Source organism: Amphiura filiformis, chromosome 11 (assembly GCF_039555335.1).
Source record: "Amphiura filiformis chromosome 11, Afil_fr2py, whole genome shotgun sequence".
NCBI classification, from domain to species: Eukaryota; Metazoa; Echinodermata; class Ophiuroidea; order Amphilepidida; family Amphiuridae; genus Amphiura; species Amphiura filiformis.
This window is the reverse complement of record NC_092638.1, coordinates 51768436-51794724: the sequence shown is the minus strand read 5'-3', so window position 1 is coordinate 51794724 and position 26289 is coordinate 51768436. Positions and strand designations below refer to the sequence as shown.

Below are 26289 nucleotides of genomic sequence, written 5' to 3'. Positions count from 1 at the left end.
CTATTATTTCTTCCAAATATAATTCTTAACAAATTAACACCAAATATAACTAAAAACAATATTGCTGTACGAAAATATGATCATTTAAAAAAAAAAAAAATTTGACCGACCAAAGTTACCCTGCTGACCGAAGTTACCCCATTTTACGGTAGGCCTACAAAACGAAAACGAACTCCAGTCAGAGCAACGTTTTTTGTTTTTTTTTGTTATAATACGATTTTTATTTATTTATTTTTTTGCGCGGATTTGGAGAGTCCCTGGACCTAAAGCCAAGTGCTGCAATCATTCCTGGTTGATTTTAACCAAATTGGGAAAAAAATTACCAAAAAATTACAATTTTGTATCCAACAGGGACAGATTTATAACTCGTGTTCACTTCATAATCTATTAAAGATCTAAAATTGCATTGGTTTTGTACCCATTTCTATATCTTGAATAAATTCTGAAGTGAACACAAGTTACAAATCTGTCCCTGTTGGATACAAAATTTTTTGGTAACTTTTTTCCCAATTTGGTTAAAATCAACCAGCACTTGGCTTAAGATCCAGGGACTCTCCAAATCCGCAAAAAAGACATTGAAAATCGCATTATATAACATATTTCGAGGCTGGAGTTCGTTTTCGTCTTTTGGTTTTGTATTTCAAAATTACGTTTCACTCAAAATATGTACAGATAATGGACCGACACCGCCTGAGTTGACCCGTTTCTTATAAAGCGTCCTCTTTTATTGGATTCGATCCATCATTTCATTTTAGAGGGCGCTCTTATAGATTTCCCGCGGTTTTTTAAAGCGCGGGAAAATATTAATAGCAGCAACAAGCTGAACAGCAAATTTGCACTCGAATTTATGTAGTGCTATATAACTACATTAATTTTATTTAACAGAATAATTCATTCAACTTAAAATAATAAAATAAAATGAGAAATTCAACATAAAATTAAAATTATTGTATATAAACTTTGGCAAGTCTATATAGGGTATATCGGTCCTGTGGCCCAATGGATAAGGCATCTGACTACGAATCAGGGGATTCCAGGTTCGAGTCCTGGCAGGATCGAAATTTTTCTTCTATTTTTTTTACAAACCATCAGTTGTTAAAGATGTATTTCCATTTCCCTCTACGATTATTCTACTATAAAACAATTTTTAGACAAAAAAAACTTAGATACGGCACGATTTCAGGGCAATAAAAAAAGAATAGCGAGCGGTCATGTAGACCCAGGGCCTACGTTCGCGGGGGACATGTTTTGAAAAGAAACTCTATAGGCCTAGGCCTACACTAGAACTAGCCCCGTTCCACAAACCGCGACGCCTGGAAAATCATCATACAGGTATCAGAGTACAGCACAGAAGCCAGTGCTAGCCTACCAAACAATAATAGGCCTAGACCTATTATTTTATTAGGAATGTTCGGAATTGGTTAGGAATTGTTCGGAATTGCGAATTTGTTAGGAATTTGTTCGGAATTTGTTCGGAATTGGTTAGGATTTGTTCGGAATTGGTTAGGAATTGATCGGAATTGGTTAGGAATTTGTTAGGAATTGTTCGGAATTGGTCAGTTCTTCTTTTATAGGCCATTAGTTGTTAAAGATGTATTTCCATTTTCCTCTATGATTGGGGACCGTTCACAAACACTTGTTAGGGGGGCAAAATGCAAAAAGGAGGGGGCCTGATATTTTTTTTACCTTTCTAAGGGGGGCCCTAAAAATGACCAAAAAATCCCTGGGAAAATTGAGTTTATTATACTTTTCTATGGGGTTGACCCATAATTTCATTTAAAAAAAAGTGAGGGGCCTGAAATTTTTGAGGTCTGTAAGGGGGGGCGAAAATTTTTCGTGTTGAAATTTTTTTGCATCAGGCCCCCCTAACAAGTGTTTTTTTGAACGGTCCCTTATTCTTAAAAACTGCCTTGGGCTTTGAGACATAGCATTATTTTTTAGCCTAATCATTTGAGACACCAAACAATACCGTAAGACATAAAACATGTTTCACGTCCGGGTTTAAAAAAAAAAAGGGAAGAGGGCCAGGGGCTTTTTATTTTTTATTTTTTATCGCCAAATTAGTGTAAATACCCATAATTAGAGCTGTTATAGCGTATACAATAATGCCAGGAAAAAGGAGGAGGCCTCTTTTTATTAATTTTGTTGTTCTGAGAGATAGGCCCTCTCTAACTATCACAAAACCTTATAAAAGTGTTTCTTGCCCGGTTTCTTGTAGGCCTATATTAGCAAGGTTATAGAAAGCATCTCTACTTCCTAGACATATTTTTTGAAAAGTTATAACAGAATTTCGAAAAATAAAATTGAAGAAACTTCAAAAAGGAAGCGGGAGGGACGTGAAACATGTTTATTTTTTATTTGGCCTAATATTCCGTTTATTTAGGATAATGCAGGTTAAAGCCACATTATAACATTTCTGTAAAAATAGATTAGTATTTGTTTTCCATAAAATGTTCGCTTTTACTGTCAGATTTGTCCCCTTTTAATTTTTAGCCGAACAAGTCACGGGTAAAGAGCTGTAAAGCATAGAAAATTGGAATTGACTCCCGCGGTTGTACTTGTAATATACGGTACGATCCGGGGGGGGTATGTTTATCCCGCACGCCGTGTACGTACTGTGTATACGTGTTCGACTAATATTTCCATATAATAAAACGCCGGTTCCATCGTTTTATTCAAAATCTCGGATTTTGACAAAACTACAGCACCTAAAGTCTCGATTTTTGCAGAGTATCTTAATTACAATCGTGCAAAAACCAGAATTAAATCTTTTTAGGGCGTTCTCCTCAGCAAATATAATATCAGTTATAATATCGCTTTAAAGTTAGGCTATATAAATATCTAACTTTTGAAAGTCTACATTTTGAAAGCAACATAAAACACATTAAAAAAATCTCAGAAAATGACATACAATTTTTTTCCTATAATTATTTCGGATACTCACATAATAAGACCTACAATGGAAAACAAAACAAATATATTTTGAAACCCTGGTAAAGCAAACTCAAACATAAGAATGACTTTTTTTTCTAGATGCTTGTTTTAATTTCTCATAATTTTCCTCATGTACCATGATACATTTACAAACCCTATTAAGACAAGGTCAAACATAAGAATAACTTTTGTCTGGATGTTTGTTTTCAATTCTCATCATTTTCCTCATAATACAAATTTATAAAACAAAATAAATAGATTTTAAAACCCTAATAAAACAAAGTCAAACATAAGAATAACTTTTAGAGGCTTAATTTCAATTCTCGTAATATTCCTCATAAAAAGTTAGATCTTTATATTATTGGGGTTTTAAACTTTGTTTTATTAGGATTTTAAAATCTATTTCTTTTGTTTTACATTGTATTATGAGAGATATTATGAGAATTGAAAATAAACATCTAAAAAGGTTATTCTTATATGTTTGACTTTGTTTTATTAGGGTTTCAAAATCTATTTCTTTTGGTTTACATTATATTATGAGGAAAATTACGAGAATTAAAAATAAGCATCTAGAAATCAGTGTTGTAGTCGAGTCCGAGTCATCCGAGTCCGAGTCCGAGTCCGAGTCCGAGTCCTTGGTGTCCGAGTCCAAGTCCGAGTCCGAGTCCCTGCCAATTTCTGATGTCCGAGTCCGAGTCCAAGTCCGAGTCCGAGTCCCTGCCAATTTCTGATGTCCGAGTCCGAGTCCGAGTCCGAGTCCTCAATGTTCGAGTCCGAGTCCAAGTCCGAGTCCTTATGTATCAAATTCAAGCCCCGGGTTTTCACCAATACTTTATCAACGTATAGCCTATACTTAACCAGAATTTTAGTTCTATTATTATTTTCTTGTAAATACATAATTTGCTAGTCCCACCTAGCATGCCTAGTAGGCCTATTGTTTTGGGCCTGTGCAATAATTATGCTGAGCCTGGGGATGGGTGAAATTGCCAAAAATGCTTATCCCTTCTCGGCCTACCAAAAATCGTCCCCCCCCCCCTCCCGACCTGCCAAATATCTTTGCACCCCTTGTTTTGGGGATCCCAATTTACAAACCTTAAAATAATGGTTTAGATAATTATGTTTCGAGCGCAGCGAGCAGGGAAATCGGTATTATGTAAGCGTTTACGTAGCCCTACTGTTTTCTAAGCCTTTTTAGAGCGTTTTATTTGAAAGGTGCCCCATATGTGCCAAAATTGCTTGTTTCCCCTCTCGGCTTCCCAAAATTGCTTCCACCCTCTCTTTCGATCGGTCAAAATGAGTTTACCCTTAGGTAGCATACCTTGGAAACAGCGTATAATCACAGACTCACAGAGAGGCAAAAGATGCAGTCAGGGGTCCTTTTTCAGGCTCTCCGGGCCTCCGGCAGTCCCTTAACACATTTGCATCATGCTCCAGTTCATTGAGCCTAACACTCTGAAAATTGTAGGTCTTTAGCTCAAATTTGGAAATATTTTGAATTTGTTAGCTCCAAAGCCTATAATTTGGCCCAACTTTAGTTCACAGACCTCCACAAAAATGTTGAAATTTCAGTTCATCAAGCCCCTATTTTGCCCCCAAATCAGTTCTTATAGTTCCCAAAGTTCGGCGCCGCACACCCATACCAAAATTTAACTTGAGTGCTCCAGAGTAATATAATTTATTATTCACGTACATTCTAGACATGCGTCTAACAAAGCAGTCATGTCAAAACAAACGAATATGATTAAAATCCATTTAACCAGTTCAAGGTATAACTGAAAGCAATCTTGCTTTTGGATTGTAGGCCTACTTTTATTTATACAAACTGAATTTATTTGCATGTAAAACTACTTAAATTAATCATGTGATGTGATCATTGATCAAGCATAAGAAGTTTACAATGAACGAAAATAAAAGACCTAAAAAGACCCTATTTTGCCGGACTCGAGGAGGACTCGAAGCCGAGTCCCTGAGTCCTTGGGGTCCGAGTCCGAGTCCAAGTCCTTAGCTTCCGAGTCCAAGTCCGAGTCCGAGTCCTTGAAAAAAGGAATCGAGTCCGGACTCGAGTCCGAGTCCGAGTCCCGAGTCCTCCAACACTGCTAGAAATAGTTATTCTTATGTTTGACTCTGTTTTATTAGGGTTTTAAAATCTATTTCTTTTGGTTTACATTATGTTATGAGGAAAATTATGAGAATTGAAAATAAGCATTTAAAAAGTTATTCTTATGTTTGACTTTGTTTTATTAGGGGTTTAAAATATATTTCTTTTGTTTTACATTGTATGAGGAAATTAAGGGAACTGAAAATAAGCATCTAAAAAGGTATTCTTATGTTGGACTTTGTTTTATTAGGGTTTTGAAATCTATTTCTTTTGTTTTATATTGTATTATGTGGAAAAGTACGAGAATTGAAAACAAACATCTGTACAAAAGTTATTGTGTTTAACTTTGTTTTATTAGGGTTTGTAAATGTATCAATGCATATGAGGAAATTATGAGAATTGAAAACAAGCATTTAGACACATTTATTCTTATGTTTGACTGTATTATTAATAATAGCAGCAACAAGCTGAACAGCAAATTTGCACACGAATTTATGTAGTTCTATTTAAATATATTAATTTTATTTAAAAAAATAATTAATTCAACTTTAAATAATAAAAATTAATTAAGAAATTGAACATAAAATAATTGTATATAAACATCATCAAGTCTATAAAGGGTATATCGGTCCTGTGGCCCAATGGATAAGGCATCTGACTACGAATCAGGGGATTCCAGGTTCGAGTCCTGGCAGGATCGAATTCTTTTATTCTTTTTTTTGTAGACCATCAGTTGTTAAAGATTTCCTCTATAATTATTTACAAACAATTTTTAGAAAAAAAGTAGTAGACTTAAGGGCTGGGGTATGAACGTTTGGACAGTATTTATTGTGGGACATTAGAGCACATTAGACATATCGAATTGCATTCTGAATACGAAGAATGTCCTGATGATATCAAATAATTTTGATTTTTTGAAATTCGCAATTTAATACACATTTTATGGCAAATCATTAAAAATTGGTATTTTTGATATTTAACAGTACTTGAAGTAAACTTTATAAATCTGATGATTTATACTTAAAGTGTATGTAGGTGGGATGAAAAGCCGACGATCAATTGAAAATTTTGACCTTTCGTATTAAAGATATGGATTTTTTTACCAAAAAAACAAAAAAAAATTAGGTCTTTTTGGGAAAAAATCCATATCTTCAATATGAAAGGTCATATACTGTCGAAACGCAATAAACGCTCATTTTGGATCCCTTAAGGGATCTAGAATGAGCGTTTATGGCGTAATTTTTGTGGGACATGAGAGCACCTCAGACGTATCGAATTGCATTCTGAATACGAAGCAAGTCTTTCTGATATCAAATAATTTTCATTTTTGAAATTACGATATAATACAAATTTTATGACAAATTATTAAAATTTGATATTTTTAAATTTTGATATATAACAGTCCTCGAAATAAATTTTATAAACCTAATGATATATTCTTAAAGTGTATGTAGCTGGGAGGAAAAGCCGACGATCAATTGAAAATTTTGACCTTTTATATTGAAGATATTGAAGATATGGATTTTTTTCCCCCAAAAGACCTATTTTTTTGGTGTTTTGGGAAAAAATCCATATCTTCAATACGAAAGGTCAAAATTTTCAATTGATCGTCGGCTTTTCATCCCACCTACATACACTTAAAGTATAAATCATTAGATTTATAAAGTTTACTTCAAGTACTGTTAAATATCAAAAATATCAATTTTAATGATTTGCCATAAAATGTGTATTACATTGCGAATTTCAAAATTCAAAATTATTTGATATCATCAGGACATTCTTCGTATTCAGAATGCAATTCGATATGTCTGATGTGCTCTATGTCCCACAATAAATACTGTCCAAACGTTCATACCCTCTTCCCTTAAGGGGGTACTACACCCCTGTAGTAAATTTGTAGCTATTTTTGCATTTTTCTCAAAAAATATTAAAACACTGGTAACAAAAATTATGTATATAAAAACGACACGATTTAGGGAAAACCGGACATGTTTTGAAAAGAAACTCTAATAGGCCTACCTCATAAACATTTGAAACCCTAAACAATATTATATAGGCCTACCGTTTGTTTAGGATAATGCAAAATAAAGTTAAACACAATACACAAAACATGATAAAATAAAGATCTAAATTTTCAAAAGTCTATATTTTGAAAGCATCAAATTCTTTCGAACTCCCCATAATATCCCTTGTAAATAATGATAATAATAATAAAAAAAACATAAAAAATATTTTTCCTATGATTATTTCGGATATTCATAATTTCCCTCATAATACAATGTTAAACAAAAGAATAGATTTTGAAACCCTTGTAAAACAAAATCAAACAGAAGAATAACATTTTCCAGAGGCTTGTTTTCAATTCTCATAATTTCCCTCATAATTACAATGATAAACAAAGAAATACACTTACAAACCCAAATAAAACAAAGTCAAACAGAATAACTTTTGTCTAGATGTTTATTTTCAATTCTCAACATTTTCCTAATAATTCCTCATATATAATGAAAAATAAAAGAAATATATTTACAACTACTAATAACCCCCCCCCCCTCCCCGCGTACGGGCCTGCGTTTATCATATAGGCCTATACTCATTTTCATGTTGAATTTATACACTAAATTTATTATTTAAATTTGAATTAATTATTTTTTAAAGAAAATTAATGTATTTAAACATCATTACATAACTTCGGGTGCAAAAATTTACTGTTCAGTACGGGTGTTCAGCTTGTTGCTGCTATTAATACCTTTTAAATCTATTTCATTGTAGGGCCATATGAAGAACATGACAATTGAAAATAAACATCTAGAAAAAAGTTATAAATTCTTATGTTTGATTTTGTTTTATTAGGGTTTGTAAATCTTTTTTTTTTTTGTCTTCATTGTATTATGAAGAAAATTATGAGAATTAAAAAAAACATCTAGAAAAAATTTATTCTTATGTTTGACTTTGTTTTGTTTGGGTTTGTAAATCTACTTCTTTTGTTTTTCATTGTATTATGAGGAAACTTATGAGAATTTAGATTTTCAAACCCTAATAAAACAAAATCAAACATAAGAATAACTTTTTTCTAGATTTTTGTTTTCAATTCTCATAATTTTCCTCATGGGGAAAAAATATTCTTATGACTTTGTTTTGTTTGGATTTGTAAATCTTTTTCTTTCGTTTTTCATTGTATTGTGAGGAAACTTATGCGAATTTAGATTTTCAAACCCTTTATAAAACAAAGTAAAGGAAAAACAAAAGAAATAGATTTTTATTCTTTTTAAGTTATTCTTATGATTGACTCTGTTTTATTCGCGTTTGTAAATCTATTTCTTTTGTTCCATTGTATTGTGAAGAAAATTATGAGAATTTAGATTTACAAACCATAATACAACAAAGTTAAACATAGAATAATATTTATAAAAATAATAAAAAACGCCAAACAAATTTAGGTCTTCTTGGGAAAAAATGTATATCTTCAATATGAAAGGTCAACATTTGTAAGGTCAACACTTTAAGTATAGGCCCTACATATCATTAGATTTAGGTCTATAAAGTTTACTTCGAGGACTGTTAAATATTTAAAAAAATTTAAATATCAAATTTTGATAATTTGTCATAACATTTGAATTGCGAATTTCAAAAAATCAAAAATTTGATATCAGAAGGACTGTGACAGTCCTCGTATTCAGAATACAATTTGATATCAAGTAGTAATTTTTGTTTATAAAACCAGTAAGTTTTACTTACTAATATTTCGTCCATCTCGTCGGAGGACTTCATCAGATGTGAGCATCTGATCCACTTTCCCGGGAAAGTAATCACATCTGATGAAGTCCTCCGACGAGATGGACGAAATATTAGTAAGTAAAAACTTACTGGTTTTTCCAAACAAAAATTACTACTTGATTTGATTCACAAACCTGATTAATCTATTCACTCACACAATTTGATATGTCTGGTTTACTCTCAGCTCCCACAAAAATACTGTGGAAACGCTAATATCCGATTCTTTAAACTAAGCCATAATGTACGATACGTTTGTGAGAAAGGTTGTCTGTCATTCAGGTATAATCAAAATATAAAATTAGATTCTTTAAACTATTCAACTGGACTCACGGTTCTGAAGGTGCACCTACGATAATAAAATTATGTGTAACCGTTGCCTCTCAAAAACGTGAGTCCAGTTTAAAGTTTAAAGAATCAAATTTTATACATAATGAACGATCTTTATATATGCCCGTAACCAGGGGGCTGGGCGGACCCCCAAAAGTCCCATTTGTGAGCGTAGCGAGCGAAAACAATTTTGGTTAAAAAGGTACAAATTTTGGGGGAAAATCCACTTTTTGGACTAGGGGTCAGATTTTGAAAAAAAAGTCCACTTTTTCAAAATCAGTCCCCCCAAAAAATCCTGGTTACGGACCTGATCTTATAATATGAAATTGGTTATGATGCACTTAGGACAATGTGTGTAACCGTTGCCTCTCAAAACCGTGAGTCCAGTTGAATAGTTTAAAGAATCTAATTTTATACATAATGAACGATCTTATACATGCCCGTAACCTGGGGGCTGGGAGGACGCTCAAAAGTCCCATTTGCGGGGAAAATTCACCTTCTGGCCCCCTAGTCCAAAAAGATCCAGATTTTGAAAAAAAAGGTCCACTTTTTCAAAATCAGCCCCCCCCCCGCCAAAAACAAAATCCTGGTTACGGGCCTGATCTTATTATAATATGAAATTGGTTAATTTTTTTCAAACCTGATTTTTGGCATATTGTTTATACCCATGTCCCAACTTATACCTAAATGGAATCGGCCAAATTTGTTGTGTTTGTAAGTCAACAGAGCAAATTTCGAGCAAAAACTAGAAATAAGTGCACGTTAAACGGCCAAAATAACCAGTAGGATTTCTTTTACTTTACCTTGTTATTTCAGCTGAAGTGGACAATACTAGCATAGTATTATTTCAGCATTTAGAGTATAAAATAACAGATTTGAAGGAAATCGTATAGGCTTGAAGGGAACTTTGTTCCTTTTGAAAAGAAAATAAGGTTAAAAATATTTTTATTACAAACCGTTACAAACCAATTAGTAGGCCCTACTAAGTCTGCAATGTATACCCAACCATTTTTCCTACACCAGACAATATTTCAACACGGAATAAATGCAATTTTATTTCCCTATAGAGAATTATTTAACAAAGCATTTTGAATGCCTTTAGGCCTATACCTTTACCCCCACAAAGGTATGAAAATACCCAAAAGACTCCATTCCTTGGATCTTCTAGCAGGTTCTGTTCATTTCCGTCTCTTCCATTTTATTCCGTTTTAATTGGGGGGGTCCAAAATATTTTGGGCCCTGGGCCATCTGTCCCAATAGTAAATCTGGCCCTGCTTTGCCTTTTCTTATTTGCGATGAGATTTTCTCCATTTGCCCAACTTAGGAAAAAGTCACTAAAGCTTTCGTGCAACATGCAAACATTATCGCTTAAACATGGCGGTACTTTTCTGCCATCAGCTAGCTGCCAATAATGTCAATATTGCCATTTTCACATGAATTAAGTTTACTTCGAGGACTGTTAAATATTACAAATTTTAAAAATATCAAATTTTGATTATTTGTATTGCGAATGTAAAAAAAAATTCAAAAATATTTGATATCAGAAGAACAGTCCTCATATTCAGAATGCAATTTGATATGTCTGGTGTACTCTCAGCTCCCACAAAAAACACTGTGCAAACGCTAATATTCGATTCTTTAAACTAAGCCATAATGTACGATACGTTTGTGAAGGTCGACATTCAACCAGGTATAATCAAATATAAAATTAGATTCTTTAAACTATTCAACTGGACTCACGGTTTTGAGAGGCAACGGTTTCACAAACCTGGTGCACATACGATAATATGTGTAACCGTTGCCTCTCAAAACCGTGAGTCCAGTTGAATAGTTTAAAGAATCTAATTTTATACATAATGAACGATCTTATACATGCCCGTAACGGGTGGGCACGGGGTGAACCCCCAAAAGTCCCATTTGCGAGCGTGTGTAGCAAGCGAAAAACAATTTTGGTCAAAAAATGTACAAATTTGGGTCGAAATTTTGAAAAATGGCAACGGTTTCACAAACCTGAAGATGCACCTAGGATAATGTGTGTAACCGTTGCCTCTCAAAACCGTGAGTCCAGTTGAAAAGTTTAAATAATCTAATTTTATACTTAATAAACGTTCTTATACATTCCCGTAACGGGTGGGGTGGGCGGACCCCCATAAATCCCATTCGCGAGAGTAGCGAGCGAAAAAAAATTTGGTCAAAAACGTTACAAATGTTGGGGGGGAAATCCACTTTTTCAAAATCTGGCACCCTAGTCCAAAAAGGTCCAGATTTTTTTTTCAAAAGTCTACTTTTTCAAAATCAGCCCCCCCCCCAAAAAAAATCCTGGTTACGGCCCTGACCTTATATATGAAATTGGTTAATTTTTTTCAAACCTGATTTTTGGCATAATGTTTCCCCATGTCCCAACTTATACCTAAATGGAATCGGCCAAATTTGTTGTGTTTGTAAGTCAACAGAGCAAATTTCGAGCAAAAACTCCTATAGAAATATAAAGTGCACGTTAAACGGCCAAAATAACCAGTAGGATTTCTTTTACTGTACCTTGTTATTTCAGCTGAAATGGACAATACTAGCATTATTTCAGCATTTTGAGTACATGAGTATAGAATTACAAATTTGAAGGAAATCGTATAGGATTTAAGGGAACTTTATTCCTTTTGAAAAGAAAATAAGGTTAAAAATATTTTTATTACATACCGGAAAAGTTAATTTGTATTCCGCAAAGGAATAAACTCGGGAGGCCCTACTAAGTCTGCAGTGTATATACCAACCATTTTTCTACACCAGACAATATTTCAACACGGAATAAATGCAATTTTATTTCCCTATAGAGAATTTTTTGACAAAGCATTTTGAATGCAGAGGCCTATAAGCTATACCTTTATCCCCACCCATAATGACAAAGACATGAAAATGCATAAAAGACTCTATTCCTGGGATCTTTTAGCAGATTCTGTTCATTTCCGTCTCTTTTTCAATTTTATTCCCTTCTAATTGGGGGAGGGGGGAATCTGGGGCCCTGGGCCCAGGCACATCTGTCCCAATAGTAAATCTGGCCCTGTTTTGCCTTTTCTCAATTGTGATGAAACCGTATCCATTTGCCCAATTTACAGAAAAAAGTCACTAAAGCTTTTATGCAACCGCAAAAAGGTGAAATGGTCGTAATGTTGGGTTTTTACTGAGGCGGGGGCAACAGGGGGCAAGAGTGCTGACTGGGGGAATTTCCCCCTCGTGCCACCGGTGGCGCCGCCACTGAGAGTAAGAAGTGTCACGATGATTAAAAAATGGGTCAAAATTTGAAAAATAGGACGAAAATGTGACAAAATATGTGGCAAATGGGGACGGAAATGTTTACAATCGTGAATCGGGACGAAAAATTTGTAAATGGGGACAAAAATTTGGCTGTGGCCATTCCCACACACATGTGACATTAAGGCTGGCGACGCCGCTGCCCGTTGCCAACGATGTTCAGTATATGACCATGATGACATAGAGTAATTCAAGTAGCCAGTTCTACCGCTGAAGCGCGCGTGGAAACTTGTCTGTCTGTCCCACCTAAAATCAAGCAAAATAAACACAAATTAAACTATAAGTTTGGCAGTCTCTTTGTTCAATTCATGTCACGCCTGAATTCTTTTAAAATTAGGCCTACAGGACGGCGCGACAATGCATAGTAATCAATATATTGCTCTACTGTCTGATATTCTATTCTATCACGTTCTATATAATATTTATAAGCTAAGTATGTGTAACATGAATTAAACAAACAGACGAATCGCTGTTCGGCACTCTGCCAAATTCGCAAAATTATGGGATAGAAATAATGTGAAACTAATTGTTTTACGACCTGCATCTTTTGAACTGGATTATGAACAATTGCAGCGAATGATCAGGTATAAAAGAGTCTACATAAAGAATACTGTTTTGAATTTGTAAGTGTTCAGTATCCTTTTCATCATAATTATAAGTGAGTGGACCAGTCATTTCTCCTGCTTACGCTATGTATTTTTGATTTATGATACCTACTTGGCGCACTTGGTGACACACTGCTGTTATTAACTTCGCCCCGTTTCAGTATTTGCTTCAGAGCTTTCTTCACCTAAAAATATTGAAAGGAAATAACAAAAATTTGACGGTTTGTTTGCATTGCTTAATAAAAGTTTGTTTTTGTTACTCTTACTAAATAATACCCCAAATCTGAGACCAAAATACTAAGGAAAATACCTCAATTTTCGTCTCAGCCCCCAAATGCCGAAAAAGGCATGAAGAGCCCACACAACTTTATAGAGAAGACGCGAGAGCAATCATTTCTGTTGGAACGGCAGTAGTAGACATAGTTCCGTGAGGTCTGCCGCAACGGAATGCACCCGACCCCCCGGGGACCCCCTTAAAAACATGTCGAACTAAAATCTAAAATATTTAATAATACAAACAATTTAACCTATCCAATGATTGGATACTGTCAATGGTCTTTGATTTGACATGCTTGTTAGATTATATAGTCATCTTATTTCGTATACTGTTTCGTGTTCCTATATTTTCCAAACTCTGTCATCATGTCAATAACTTATTTGCACATTTCTGTCACTTACGAAAAAAATATGTCAATGTCATTTTTGTATTCCATGATATTATATTGAAAATAACTCTCTACTCACTTCTTCATCCATAAGGCACTGGGTAACAAATATGAACACTCCCTGGGCACAAAAAAAAGAAGAAGAAATCAAGCAAGTTTTTTTTTAAATTACACTATGTTTTGATTAGAGGATGTTTGAAGTTAAAATTCATATTTCTTATAAAATGTAAAACAAACTCAGATTGCACTCATGTGCAACAAAACATTCATGCCTATATTACTAAAGAGTCAAAGCATCCATGACCATCAACTGCTCAAAACATTTCCATAAGATGTACAACAACAAATTCTTTAAAAAGAACATACCTGTGACGAGTTGCAAATTACGAAAAGATAGGAGAACGCAATGGCTGATTCTGTGGTGAACTGCAGCAGCCCGAATATCCACGTCAGTCCAAGAAGAGGCGTCAAGATAAACATAGCCCGTAACGTGGCTCTGAAAGGGATGATACTCTTTGTTAAAAAAAAAGGTCCAAAAGGTTCTAAAGTATCTTTCTAGGAGAACACTAAACTAAACCGTCAGTCTCCTAACCTATACGCAATTAGGACGCTACACTGTGCTGGACAGTATTATGGATTAAAAACGAACAGGGTTGTGGGTAAAGTATAAACGGACGCCGCGCCCATTGTTTTATAGGCCCAATTTTTTTTAGAGTGCCGTTTGTTCGAAGATTTATTTGTAGTTCCTTTTAAGAAGCATCAATGGTTCCTGAGAAGACAAATAAAGAGCACTTTTGGAACCTTTTTGCCTAGGGTTAAGCCTAAATTAGGGGTCTAATATCGGCATTCAGGAAAAAGCGTGTACGTTTTCATCTAGTTTTACGATGATGATGATAAAGGTGATGACGACGACGATGACGACGACGACGACGACGACGACGACGACGACGATGATGATGATGATGAATATAATATGATCATTGATGGTAGACCTAATGATAATATTTCATTAGATGATGGTGGTGATGATGACGACGACGACGACGACGACGACGACGACGACGACGACGACGATACTGATAATGGTGATGAGATGATGATAGTGATAATGAAGATAATGATGATGACGATGATGATTGATTGATTGATTGATTGATTATTGACTGATTGTTAAATTGAATTGATGATTGATTAAATTATTGATGATGATGATGAGATGATGATGATGATGATGATGACAACGATTGCAACCACGATCAACTGATTTGCAGATGGTGTTCACCTACTTGATGCGTTCAACTTCTGACTTGTCTTTGTTAGTTTTCAAATCCAAGAAAATGTGCAAAGTTTTGATAAGAACCACTGTGTTGATCTGAAAATACAAAGTTGGTGAATTATTATGGAAAACCATAATTATTCCAGTTTAGAAAACCATCTTTTGTTAACCAGCTCAACGGTGTCCGCCCGCTATGTAGGTGCCGAAAGTTCGCTATAAGGTTCGCTATATGTCAAATCTTACTCTAACCCTAGTTCTAATCATAAAGGTAATCTTCGACATAGTCCCCGCGAACCTTCGACATAGCAAACCCTCGACATAGCGAACCTTGGACATAACGAACCTTGCGACATAGTGAAACTTAAATATAGCAAACCTTCAACATAGCGAACCTTTGACATAGTGAAATTTAAATATAGCAAACCTTCAACATAGCGAACCTTTGACATAGCGAACCTTCGACATAGTGAACCTTCGACATAGTGAACCTTCGACATAGCGAGCCTTCGACATAGCGAACCTTCGATAAAGTGAACCTTTTACATAGTCAACCTTCGACATAGCGAACCTTTGACATAGTGAACCTTCGACATAGCGAGCCTTGCGACATAGTGAAACTTAAATATAGCAAACCTTCAACATAGCGAACCTTTGACATAGTGAAATTTAAATATAGCAAACCTTCAACATAGCGAACCTTTGACATAGCGAACCTTCGACATAGTGAACCTTCGACATAGTGAACCTTCGACATAGCGAGCCTTCGACATAGCGAACCTTCGATAAAGTGAACCTTTTACATAGTCAACCTTCGACATAGTGAGCCTTCGACATAGTGAACCTTAGACATAGTGAGCCTTAATTCAACATCGCGAGCCTTCGACATAGTGAACCTTCGACATAGCTAGCCTTCGACATAGTGAACCTTTTACATAGTAAACCTTAGACATAGTGAACCTTCGATATAGTGAACCTTTTACACAGTGAACCTTCCGACATAGCGAACCTTCGACATAGTGAACATTCGACATAGCGAGCCTTCGACATAGCAAACCTTCGATAAAGTGAACCTTTTACATAGTGAACCTTCGACATAGTGAGCCTTCGACATAGTGAACCTTCGACATAGTGAACCTTTTACATAGTGAACTTTCGACATAGTGAACCTTCGACATAGCTAGCCTTCGACATAGTGAACCTTCGACATAGTGATCCTTCGACATAGTGCACCTTCGACATAGTGAGCCTTAATTCGACATAGCGAGCCTTCGACATAGTGAATCTTCGACATAGTGAACCTTCGGCAGAGTGAACCTTTTACATAGTGAACTTTCGACATAGTGAACCTTCGACATAGTAAACCTTAAGACATAGTGAACCTTTGACATAGTGAACCTTCGACATAGTGAACCTTCGACATAGTGAACCTTCGACATAGTGAACCTTCGACATAGTGAACCTTTTATATAGTGAACCTTCGACATAGTGAACCTTCGACATAGTGAACCTTTACATAGTGAACCTTCGACATAGTGAACCTTCGACATAGTGAGCCTTTTACATAGTGAACCTTCGACATAATGAACCTTCGACATAGCGAACATTCGACATAGCGAACCTTCGACATAGCGAACCTTCGACATAGCTAGCCTTCGACATAGTGAACCTTCGACATAGTGATCCTTCGACATAGTGCACCTTCGACATAGTGAGCCTTAATTCGACATAGCGAGCCTTCGACATAGTGAATCTTCGACATAGTGAACCTTCGGCAGAGTGACCCTTTTACATAGTGAACCTTCGTCATAGTGAACCTTCGACATAGTAAACCTTAAGACATAGTGAACCTTTGACATAGTGAACCTTCGACATAGTGAACCTTCGACATAGTGAACCTTCGACATAGTGAACCTTCGACATAGTGAACCTTTTACATAGTGAACCTTCGACATAGTGAACCTTCGACATAGTGAACCTTTACATAGTGAACCTTCGACATAGTGAACCTTCGACATAGTGAGCCTTTTACATAGTGAACCTTCGACATAATGAACCTTCGACATAGCGAACATTCGACATAGCGAACCTTCGACATAGCGAACCTTCGACATAGCAAACCTTCGACATAACGAACCTTTGACACAGCGAACCTTCGACATAGTGAACCTTCGACATAGCGAACCGTCGATATAGCGAACCTTCGACATAGCGAACCTTCGACATAGCAAACCTTTGACATAGCAAACCTTCGACATAACGAACCTTCGACACAGCGAACCTTCGACATAACGAACCTTCGACATAACGAACCTTCGACACAGCGAACCTTCGACATAGCTAACCTTCGACATAGCGATCCTTCGACAAAGCGAACTTTTGAACCTTCGACATAGCGAACCTTCGACATATCGATCCTTCGACATAGCGAACCTTCGATAAAGCGAACCTTCGACAGAGCGAACCTTCGACATATGGGCTGTAACTTCATTCCGCACTATAAAGTCACAATCCCGATCGTTATGTTCGCACAGATCGCAATATATCAATGCTATAAGTTTGGATTCCTACTAGAATAAATTTACACCGTCCTATAGTAAAATAAAACCGGTAAGTACTCACCAGAATTATGAACATCGCTGGGACAACAAATGCATAAATGACTCCACCTTCTATTGGTAAAAAACAGCTGAAATGGTAAAAAATAAAACATAAACTCGTATATTTTCTTACAAAATTTATTGTGTTGAAGTATATTAATGTAAGCTATGATCTATTTTCTAATTATAGTTGAGAGGCGAATGTAAAAAACAAAAATTATAAACTACCTTTCAGATTGTTGGTATAATTCCAAACGTGCGACGAGGCTTATAACGGCAACAATAATTGGTAGACCTGCAGTTGGAAGACAAGTATAGAGATGAATGTCACGTAGTGTTAAATAGTCTCTTAATTCTTAAATTGTTTGATTTTGTTTGCCACAAATACAAGAATGGACCAATTAAACCATAATTGAACGAGTATATCGACATGAGTTTGACAGACGGCCGAATATCGTTTCGTCACTTTATTTTAGCTCAGCGCTTTAAGAGCCAGAGGGCAGTATGACAACTTATTTAACGATGCACAGCGTAATAAGTGACCGAAAGAGGGCGGTACACAAGGTCGGTTGGTCAAAGAGACGAATCGATATTCAACTGTTTGCTAAACCGTATTAGGTCGTTAATCCGATGGGTTTTTTGGACGGTTTTTTCCGCTGAGACAGACATTGTCAACACAGGGGGTGTAAATTTCAAATGGAGTCGTCCATTCAGATAATCCCACTTGTATCCACACTCCCTCTGTGGAAGATTAACGTAATATCTTCCATAGGGTGCGCGGAATAGCCAATTAGGCCTATTAATAGTCTATTATATTAGTCTATACATTGTCTTACCCCATGCAATCGCCATGCAGACAGGCATCTTCATAGTAAATTTCGTGGTTGGTGAAACTTGCAGATAAAGATGTACGGCTTCTAGAAGCATCCACATAAAGGCCACCAAGAAGAAATAGTGTAGCACCACACTGACAGCTACACACGCGTCCTTTGATAGAAGCACGTCAGGAAAAAATGGTCAAAAACATGAAACTTTTGTTAAAATATAGTGAAGAGTTTGATCATAAGTTGAAAATAAATTGTCCATTTTGTTTGAGCTTGGTCCCATCAGGACCCAAGCATTGCCAAGTGTGTCTCCACACGGAGCGATTGTTTAAACAAACAAACAAACAAACTTTCTTCAGAACCGCAGTCTTTAGCAAATTGCAACGTTAATTGTTCATTTTCACATGTTCACCCGTCTCCTGGTCCTAATTTAGCATATACTTATGCAATTTATAGTTATTTTTGCTATACACTCTGACTACCAGTAATCTGGTAAATTTTGGCCGATTTTCCATTCCCCCATGTGCCTATTGGGCCTAACATCCCCAACAAACAAACAAACAAACAAACAAACAAACAAACAAACAAACAAACAAACAAACCCCCCTAACTAATCTTAATTCTTAATCCCTATAGCCCGAAATACATCATGTTTTGGGCCAAAAAATAGGGTACAAATTGAAATTAAATTTTTTCACGCGCTTTACGCGGAAATGTTTTAGTAAAATCTAAGCAAAATATGGTGAGTTTGGAGCCTCCAAATTTTGTCCTGGCCCAGGCCCCGAAAAGGTAAATTCGGCCCTGACTATTAAGCAACACGGTTTTACACAAACTAAATTGAGGAAAAAAAAGATCATTACCTGATTTTTTGCGTCAATACCAGAAACAAATATCAGCTGACCAATCAACAAGCTTGCAGCTAAATTGATGTGAATCATGATACGGGTTGTTTTGTAAACCCTATTCACAAAATCAAGAGCAAATTAACGTATAGTTTTATTATCATAATGATGATGACACAACTTTAGTTTTTAAAAGGTTTTGTAAAAGAGTAAAAATCTCACGCTAATTTGTTAAACTTTAATATTATGATAGTTTATTATGATAAATTAGGAGGCGCTAGCAAAGTGTCTATATACCGTAAAATCTCGATAGTTAGCATGCTTACAATCGAGCGCTTTTAAAACATGCAAACATGAAGAACCCCATCCACAAGTGTGAAGTGTGAAGTGTTTTGAGCAAATCATCGATACACATAAGCTCACATACTACAATAGTTATATAGATACGAACAAGTAAACCTGCAAAATGTGTGTCTCAACCCCATTAGCTCAGTTGGTAAAGCACCGGATTTTGGTACAATTTTATGTTTTCAAAAGTACGCGATATGCTAACTATCGATAACAGTCATATGATTACCCTTCCATAGATTCCATAGATTCTATAAATTCTTTGTTTCTCACTTTTATATCCAATGGCCCAATTTTCATTAGTTTGTATCCAATGTCCCACCCCCCTTCCCGAAGCTGGTAGACATACCCGTCACTTCTAAAGTTGAGTACCACCCCCTAATGTTGAGTACTACCCCCAGTCCCCCACCCTCCACAATCACCATACCAAATAATACAATACCTGCAAATCGCATACAAGCAGAGAGTGAGAGCCAAGCATACTATCGAGATGGACAACCCAATTTTGGACATGTATTCTAACGCTTTCTCGTGCTGTGCTGGTATTTCCACCTGTGATTTTGTTTAAAGAACATGGTATGAGTATGAATGCATTATAAATGATACCGAGTTTTCTCTATTATGTGACAGGTTCTATGTCTGTAATTAAAAGCGCAAAAAAGCGCAGTGATTTAATGTGCTATACATCATTACACTAACGAATTAGCTGACCGTTTTGGCTCGGCTAACTCCAATCAGGCCAGAATTAGTGAAGCGGAAAACTGTAAGCGAGGACGATTGTGACTTTTAAGCGCACCCTATACTTGCCACAATAAACCTTGAACAAGAAAGCTTGGCAAAATTTTGAAAAATCGGTCCAATACGGTCAAAATCTTGCCCCGTTTTCTTGAAACAAATACATCGTATAGCATGCAGGCTTGGTGTACTCATGGGTCGCTTTAGGTGTGTCAAGTAATCTTCAACCCTAAGGAGCCTAGGAGGAGCTAGGAGCCCCGTCATCGCCATCGTCGTTATCACCGAACTACTTACATCCACTATTCTCATCAACACAGCAAAACTCGTCAGATGATCACATTTGCATGTCACGTGAGTCTCATTTTGAATTGTTCCGCAACCATCTCCTCTCCAATTTCTAAAAATCATATCATAAATAGTCAAGAGAAGAATCCATTTAGACCAAATGGGTTTAGGCCTAATCAACGTGTCGTATAATGTCATAACGAATCTACATTGATTATGAGCACCCCATAGGCGTAGATACGGGGGGGGTGGATAAATCCACCAATATTTTGCCAGGGGGATGGTCCATACAATCATCTCCCCCAATGTTGACGCCAGTATGTGCGTTTTTGACCAAATTAGCATCATATTTGGCCATTTTAGCCCCAAAATTTGCAAATTTCTTCGCGCTTCGCGCAAATTTATTCCGCTTTTGCACTTATTTCATCACTTTAGCTTCAATATGGCAAAATTGTTCGCGCGCAATTCTACAATAAATTTATTATATTGCTAAAAGATGCTGGATTCACTAGTACTTCAAGAAATTTTTCCAACTCCATCCCCCCAATATCAATAAGAAACCTACGCCACTGCCCCCCCCCCGATAAAAATTTCCATACGGCGTACCAAAAATTGCTTGCCCCCACTCTTGGCCTTTCAAAAAAATCGGGGAAATTGCTTGCCCTCTTACGGCCTGCCCAAACTCCATGTTCTCCCTCCCAAATTATTTGGAACCAATTTATAAATTTAAAAAAGTAAACATTGGCATAATCATTTGAATGTTTCAGTATACTGTTTTCATTGCCTTTTCAGAGTGTTTTATTTAAAATGTACAGCCTATAAATGTTGCCAATATTGGAAAAGCTCGGAAAACTAAAAAAAACCCACAAAAACAATGGTGAGATATTATTTCACTAGAAATCTATCAAACGGACTAGATCGTTTTAAGAGAATACACTGCGAAAACATTTGATCGAGTACGAGAAAATCGCGGCAGAAGACGTTCATGTAAAGTATGATCACTTTTTCAAACTTACCCATTTGGCGTATGATATTTACACAATAATGTATAAATTTGCTGCTCCTCCACATTGACATCAAGAGTCTATAACATAAGCGAAGTAAAATAGAAAAATCATCGTTTGAATACAGCGAGGAATAAATATGCATGGGATGATTATATTCCACCAAAAAAGTGCAAACTGAAAATAACTTTGATATTGATTTTATGGGCCGAGCTACGAATGCTTAAGATGCAATATTTTCACACACTTGCATGTTTCCAGTAAGCATTTCGTTTTTGGAGCAATTATCCCATTTCATTGTTTTATTTGAGAAATCCAGAAAAAAATACACAATTTCTAGCAAAAAATGACCCTAACATATTAATTTCCCTAAAAAAGATTTGATCTATTGTCTTCACTGCAGTTTAGCACTGGTTTAGCACTTATCTGAGAGGGGGGGGGGTTGCCTCGGTCAAAAGACTAAAAATGACCAGAAAACCTTCAAGACAGTTGTTATAAATTGTATTATTTCATAATTTTTGGCAAAGAATAACCAAATCAAAAATTTGACCGGAAGCGTATATTATTACCTCATCTGAAAACGTCATTTCAGCGATGGATTCGTCACTGGCGTTGACGTTAACTATTGGTGTTTGATCCTCGTTGAAGAAATTGATAGACATGATGCTACTGGCTATTCGATAGGTAGACCTAACTCCTTTGTGAACCTCTCCGTCTTCAATGTTGTCGATATCTAAAGGGATACTGCCCACGGAATGAACTTCCACGGAGACAAATTTGACTAAAATAAACAAAACAATGTTACCTTATTGTAGTGAAAACAAACAAAACGTAATTGATTTGAATTAAACAATTCGAAAATGTTAATCATCATTGCACACTAAAACTTTAATAATGAAAGTTTTGCGTGCGGAACCAGTGGTTGGAAAGAAAGGTGAGAAGCAACAATGAAAGTTTTGTGTGGGAAACCAGTGGATGGAAAGACAACCTTAGCAGCCACTTTGTATAAGGTGACAAGCAATAATGAACATTTTGTGTAGGGAACCAGTGGATGGAAAGACAACCTTAGCAGCCACTTTGTATAAGGTTACAAACAATAATAAAAGTTTTGTGTGGGGAACCAGCAGATGGAAAGACAACCTTAGCAGCCACTTTACTTTGTATAAGGTTACAAGCAATAATGAAAGTTTTGTGTGGTGAACCAGCGGATGGAAAGACAACCTTAGCAGCCACTTTGTATAAGGTTACAAGCAATAATGAATGTTTTGCGTGGGGAACCAGCGGATGGAAAGACAACCTTAGCTGCCACTTTACTTTGTATAAGGTGACAAGCAATAATGAAAGTTTTGAATATGGAACCAACAGATGGAAAGACAATCTTAGCAGCCACTTTGTATAAGGTGACAAGCAATAATGGAAGTTTTGTGTGGGCAACCAGCGGATGGAAAGACAACCTTAGCAGCCACTTTGTATAAGGTGACAAGCAATAATCACCTTAGGGAGGTGAGTTAGCGCAGCGGTAATTCCCTCGCTTTGCACCACTGAGGTCCCGGGTTCAAGCCCCGGCGCGGCCCAAGGACTCATGTGCACTTGGTTTATCCCGATTCCATGCTCGCTCTCGCAGGTTTTCTCCGGGATCTCCGGTTTCCTCTTGTATCGCAAAAATCCGTGATTAGTTGTTTGGTTATCAAAAACTTCCTTCACCCAATGGAATTTGGGGAGCTGCACAGATAATTGGTGGATGTTACAATCTAAATGCGGATAGGTGTGCGCCGTTCGGCAGCAACCTAGTTGATGCGATCTGATTGTGATGATTCACCATTGCAGCGAAATTACAGCGCTTTGAGTCCTCTAAGATCTGGAGAAAGGCGCTTTATAAATCCAAAATTTAATTAATTAATTTTATTTTTATTTATAATGAAAGTTTTGAATATGGAACCAGCAGATGGAAAGACAACCTTAGCAGCTACTTTCTATAAGGAAACAAGCAATAATGAAAGTTTTGCGTGGGGAACCAGCGGATGGAAAGACAACCTTAGCAGCCACTTTGTGTAAGGTGAAAAGCAATAATGAAAGTTTTGTGTGGTGAACCAGCGGATGGAAAGACAACCTTAGCAGCCACTTTGTATAAGGTTACAAGCAATAATGAATGTTTTGCGTGGGGAACCAGCGGATGGAAAGACAACCTTAGCTGCCACTTTACTTTGTATAAGGTGACAAGCAATAATGAAAGTTTTGAATATGGAACCAACAGATGGAAAGACAATCTTAGCAGCCACTTTGTACAAGGTGACAAGCAATAATGAAAGTTTTGTGTAGGGAACCAGTGGATGGAAAGACAACCTTAGCAGCCACTTTGTATAAGGTGACAAGCAATAATGAAAGTTTTGTGTAGGGAACCAGTGGATGGAAAGACAACCTTAGCTGCCACTTTACTTTGTATAAGGTGACAAGCAATAATGAAAGTTTTGTGTAGGGAACCAGTGGATGGAAAGACAACCTTAGCTGCCACTTTGTATAAGGTGACAAGCATTAATGAAAGTTTTGTGTAGGGAACCAGTGGATGGAAAGACAACCTTAGCTGCCACTTTGTATAAGGTTACAAGCAATAATGAATGTTTTGCGTGGGGAACCAGCGGATGGAAAGACAACCTTAGCTGCCACTTTGTATAAGGTGACAAGCAATAATGAAAGTTTTGAATATGGAACCAACAGATGGAAAGACAATCTTAGCAGCCACTTTGTATAAGGTGACAAGCAATAATGGAAGTTTTGTGTGGGGAACCAGCGGATGGAAAGACAACCTTAGCAGCCACTTTGTATAAGGTGACAAGCAATAATGAAAGTTTTGAATATGGAACCAGTGGATGGAAAGACAACCTTACCAGCCACTTTGTATAAGGTGACAAGCAATAATGAAAGTTTTGAATATGGAACCAGCAGATGGAAAGACAACCTTAGCAGCTACTTTCTATAAGGAGACAAGCAATAATGAAAGTTTTGCGTGGGGAACCAGCGGATGGAAAGACAACCTTAGCAGCCACTTTGTATAAGGTTACAAGCAATAATGAATGTTTTGCGTGGGGAACCAGCGGATGGAAAGACAACCTTAGCTGCCACTTTACTTTGTATAAGGTGACAAGCAATAATGAAAGTTTTGAATATGGAACCAACAGATGGAAAGACAATCTTAGCAGCCACTTTGTACAAGGTGACAAGCAATAATGAAAGTTTTGTGTAGGGAACCAGTGGATGGAAAGACAACCTTAGCAGCCACTTTGTATAAGGTGACAAGCAATAATGAAAGTTTTGTGTAGGGAACCAGTGGATGGAAAGACAACCTTAGCTGCCACTTTACTTTGTATAAGGTGACAAGCAATAATGAAAGTTTTGTGTAGGGAACCAGTGGATGGAAAGACAACCTTAGCTGCCACTTTGTATAAGGTGACAAGCATTAATGAAAGTTTTGTGTAGGGAACCAGTGGATGGAAAGACAACCTTAGCTGCCACTTTGTATAAGGTTACAAGCAATAATGAATGTTTTGCGTGGGGAACCAGCGGATGGAAAGACAACCTTAGCTGCCACTTTGTATAAGGTGACAAGCAATAATGAAAGTTTTGAATATGGAACCAACAGATGGAAAGACAATCTTAGCAGCCACTTTGTATAAGGTGACAAGCAATAATGGAAGTTTTGTGTGGGGAACCAGCGGATGGAAAGACAACCTTAGCAGCCACTTTGTATAAGGTGACAAGCAATAATGAAAGTTTTGAATATGGAACCAACAGATGGAAAGACAATCTTAGCAGCCACTTTGTATAAGGTGACAAGCAATAATGGAAGTTTTGAATATGGAACCAGCAGATGGAAAGACAACCTTAGCAGCTACTTTCTATAAGGAGACAAGCAATAATGAAAGTTTTGCGTGGGGAACCAGCGGATGGAAAGACAACCTTAGCAGCCACTTTGTATAAGGTTACAAGCAATAATGAATGTTTTGCGTGGGGAACCAGCGGATGGAAAGACAACCTTAGCTGCCACTTTACTTTGTATAAGGTGACAAGCAATAATGAAAGTTTTGAATATGGAACCAACAGATGGAAAGACAATCTTAGCAGCCACTTTGTACAAGGTGACAAGCAATAATGAAAGTTTTGTGTAGGGAACCAGTGGATGGAAAGACAACCTTAGCAGCCACTTTGTATAAGGTGACAAGCAATAATGAAAGTTTTGTGTAGGGAACCAGTGGATGGAAAGACAACCTTAGCTGCCACTTTACTTTGTATAAGGTGACAAGCAATAATGAAAGTTTTGTGTAGGGAACCAGTGGATGGAAAGACAACCTTAGCTGCCACTTTACTTTGTATAAGGTGACAAGCAATAATGAAAGTTTTGTGTAGGGAACCAGTGGATGGAAAGACAACCTTAGCTGCCACTTTGTATAAGGTGACAAGCATTAATGAAAGTTTTGTGTAGGGAACCAGTGGATGGAAAGACAACCTTAGCTGCCACTTTGTATAAGGTTACAAGCAATAATGAATGTTTTGCGTGGGGAACCAGCGGATGGAAAGACAACCTTAGCTGCCACTTTGTATAAGGTGACAAGCAATAATGAAAGTTTTGAATATGGAACCAACAGATGGAAAGACAATCTTAGCAGCCACT

At 36.7% G+C, this 26289-nt stretch overlaps 1 protein-coding gene, 1 long non-coding RNA gene and 2 other non-coding genes across 4 annotated transcripts; 2 read left to right on the top strand and 2 right to left on the bottom strand.

The window, feature by feature from the left end:
- The first annotated feature begins 985 nt into the window (after window positions 1-985).
- Trnar-acg (transfer RNA arginine (anticodon ACG)) lies at window positions 986-1058 on the top strand. Its single transcript has one exon. It is a non-coding gene; the product is annotated as a tRNA-Arg (tRNA).
- A 4601-nt stretch (window positions 1059-5659) lies between these two features.
- Window positions 5660-5732, top strand: Trnar-acg (transfer RNA arginine (anticodon ACG)). Its single transcript has one exon. It is a non-coding gene; the product is annotated as a tRNA-Arg (tRNA).
- A 6644-nt stretch (window positions 5733-12376) lies between these two features.
- Window positions 12377-18426, bottom strand: LOC140163760 (adhesion G-protein coupled receptor D1-like). Its single transcript, XM_072187076.1, has 7 exons — window positions 18422-18426; window positions 17608-17674; window positions 14999-15084; window positions 14079-14208; window positions 13792-13833; window positions 13160-13232; window positions 12377-12688 (listed from the first exon to the last, which is right to left on the bottom strand). Exons 1-7 carry the CDS (start codon window positions 18424-18426, stop codon window positions 12633-12635), a joined length of 459 nt encoding a protein of 152 aa, XP_072043177.1. The 3' UTR covers window positions 12377-12632.
- Window positions 18427-20699, bottom strand: LOC140164042 (uncharacterized). Its single transcript, XR_011860476.1, has 4 exons — window positions 20629-20699; window positions 20042-20151; window positions 19270-19369; window positions 18427-18572 (listed from the first exon to the last, which is right to left on the bottom strand). It is a non-coding gene; the product is annotated as an uncharacterized lncRNA (long non-coding RNA).
- Window positions 20700-26289: the final 5590 nt, after the last annotated feature.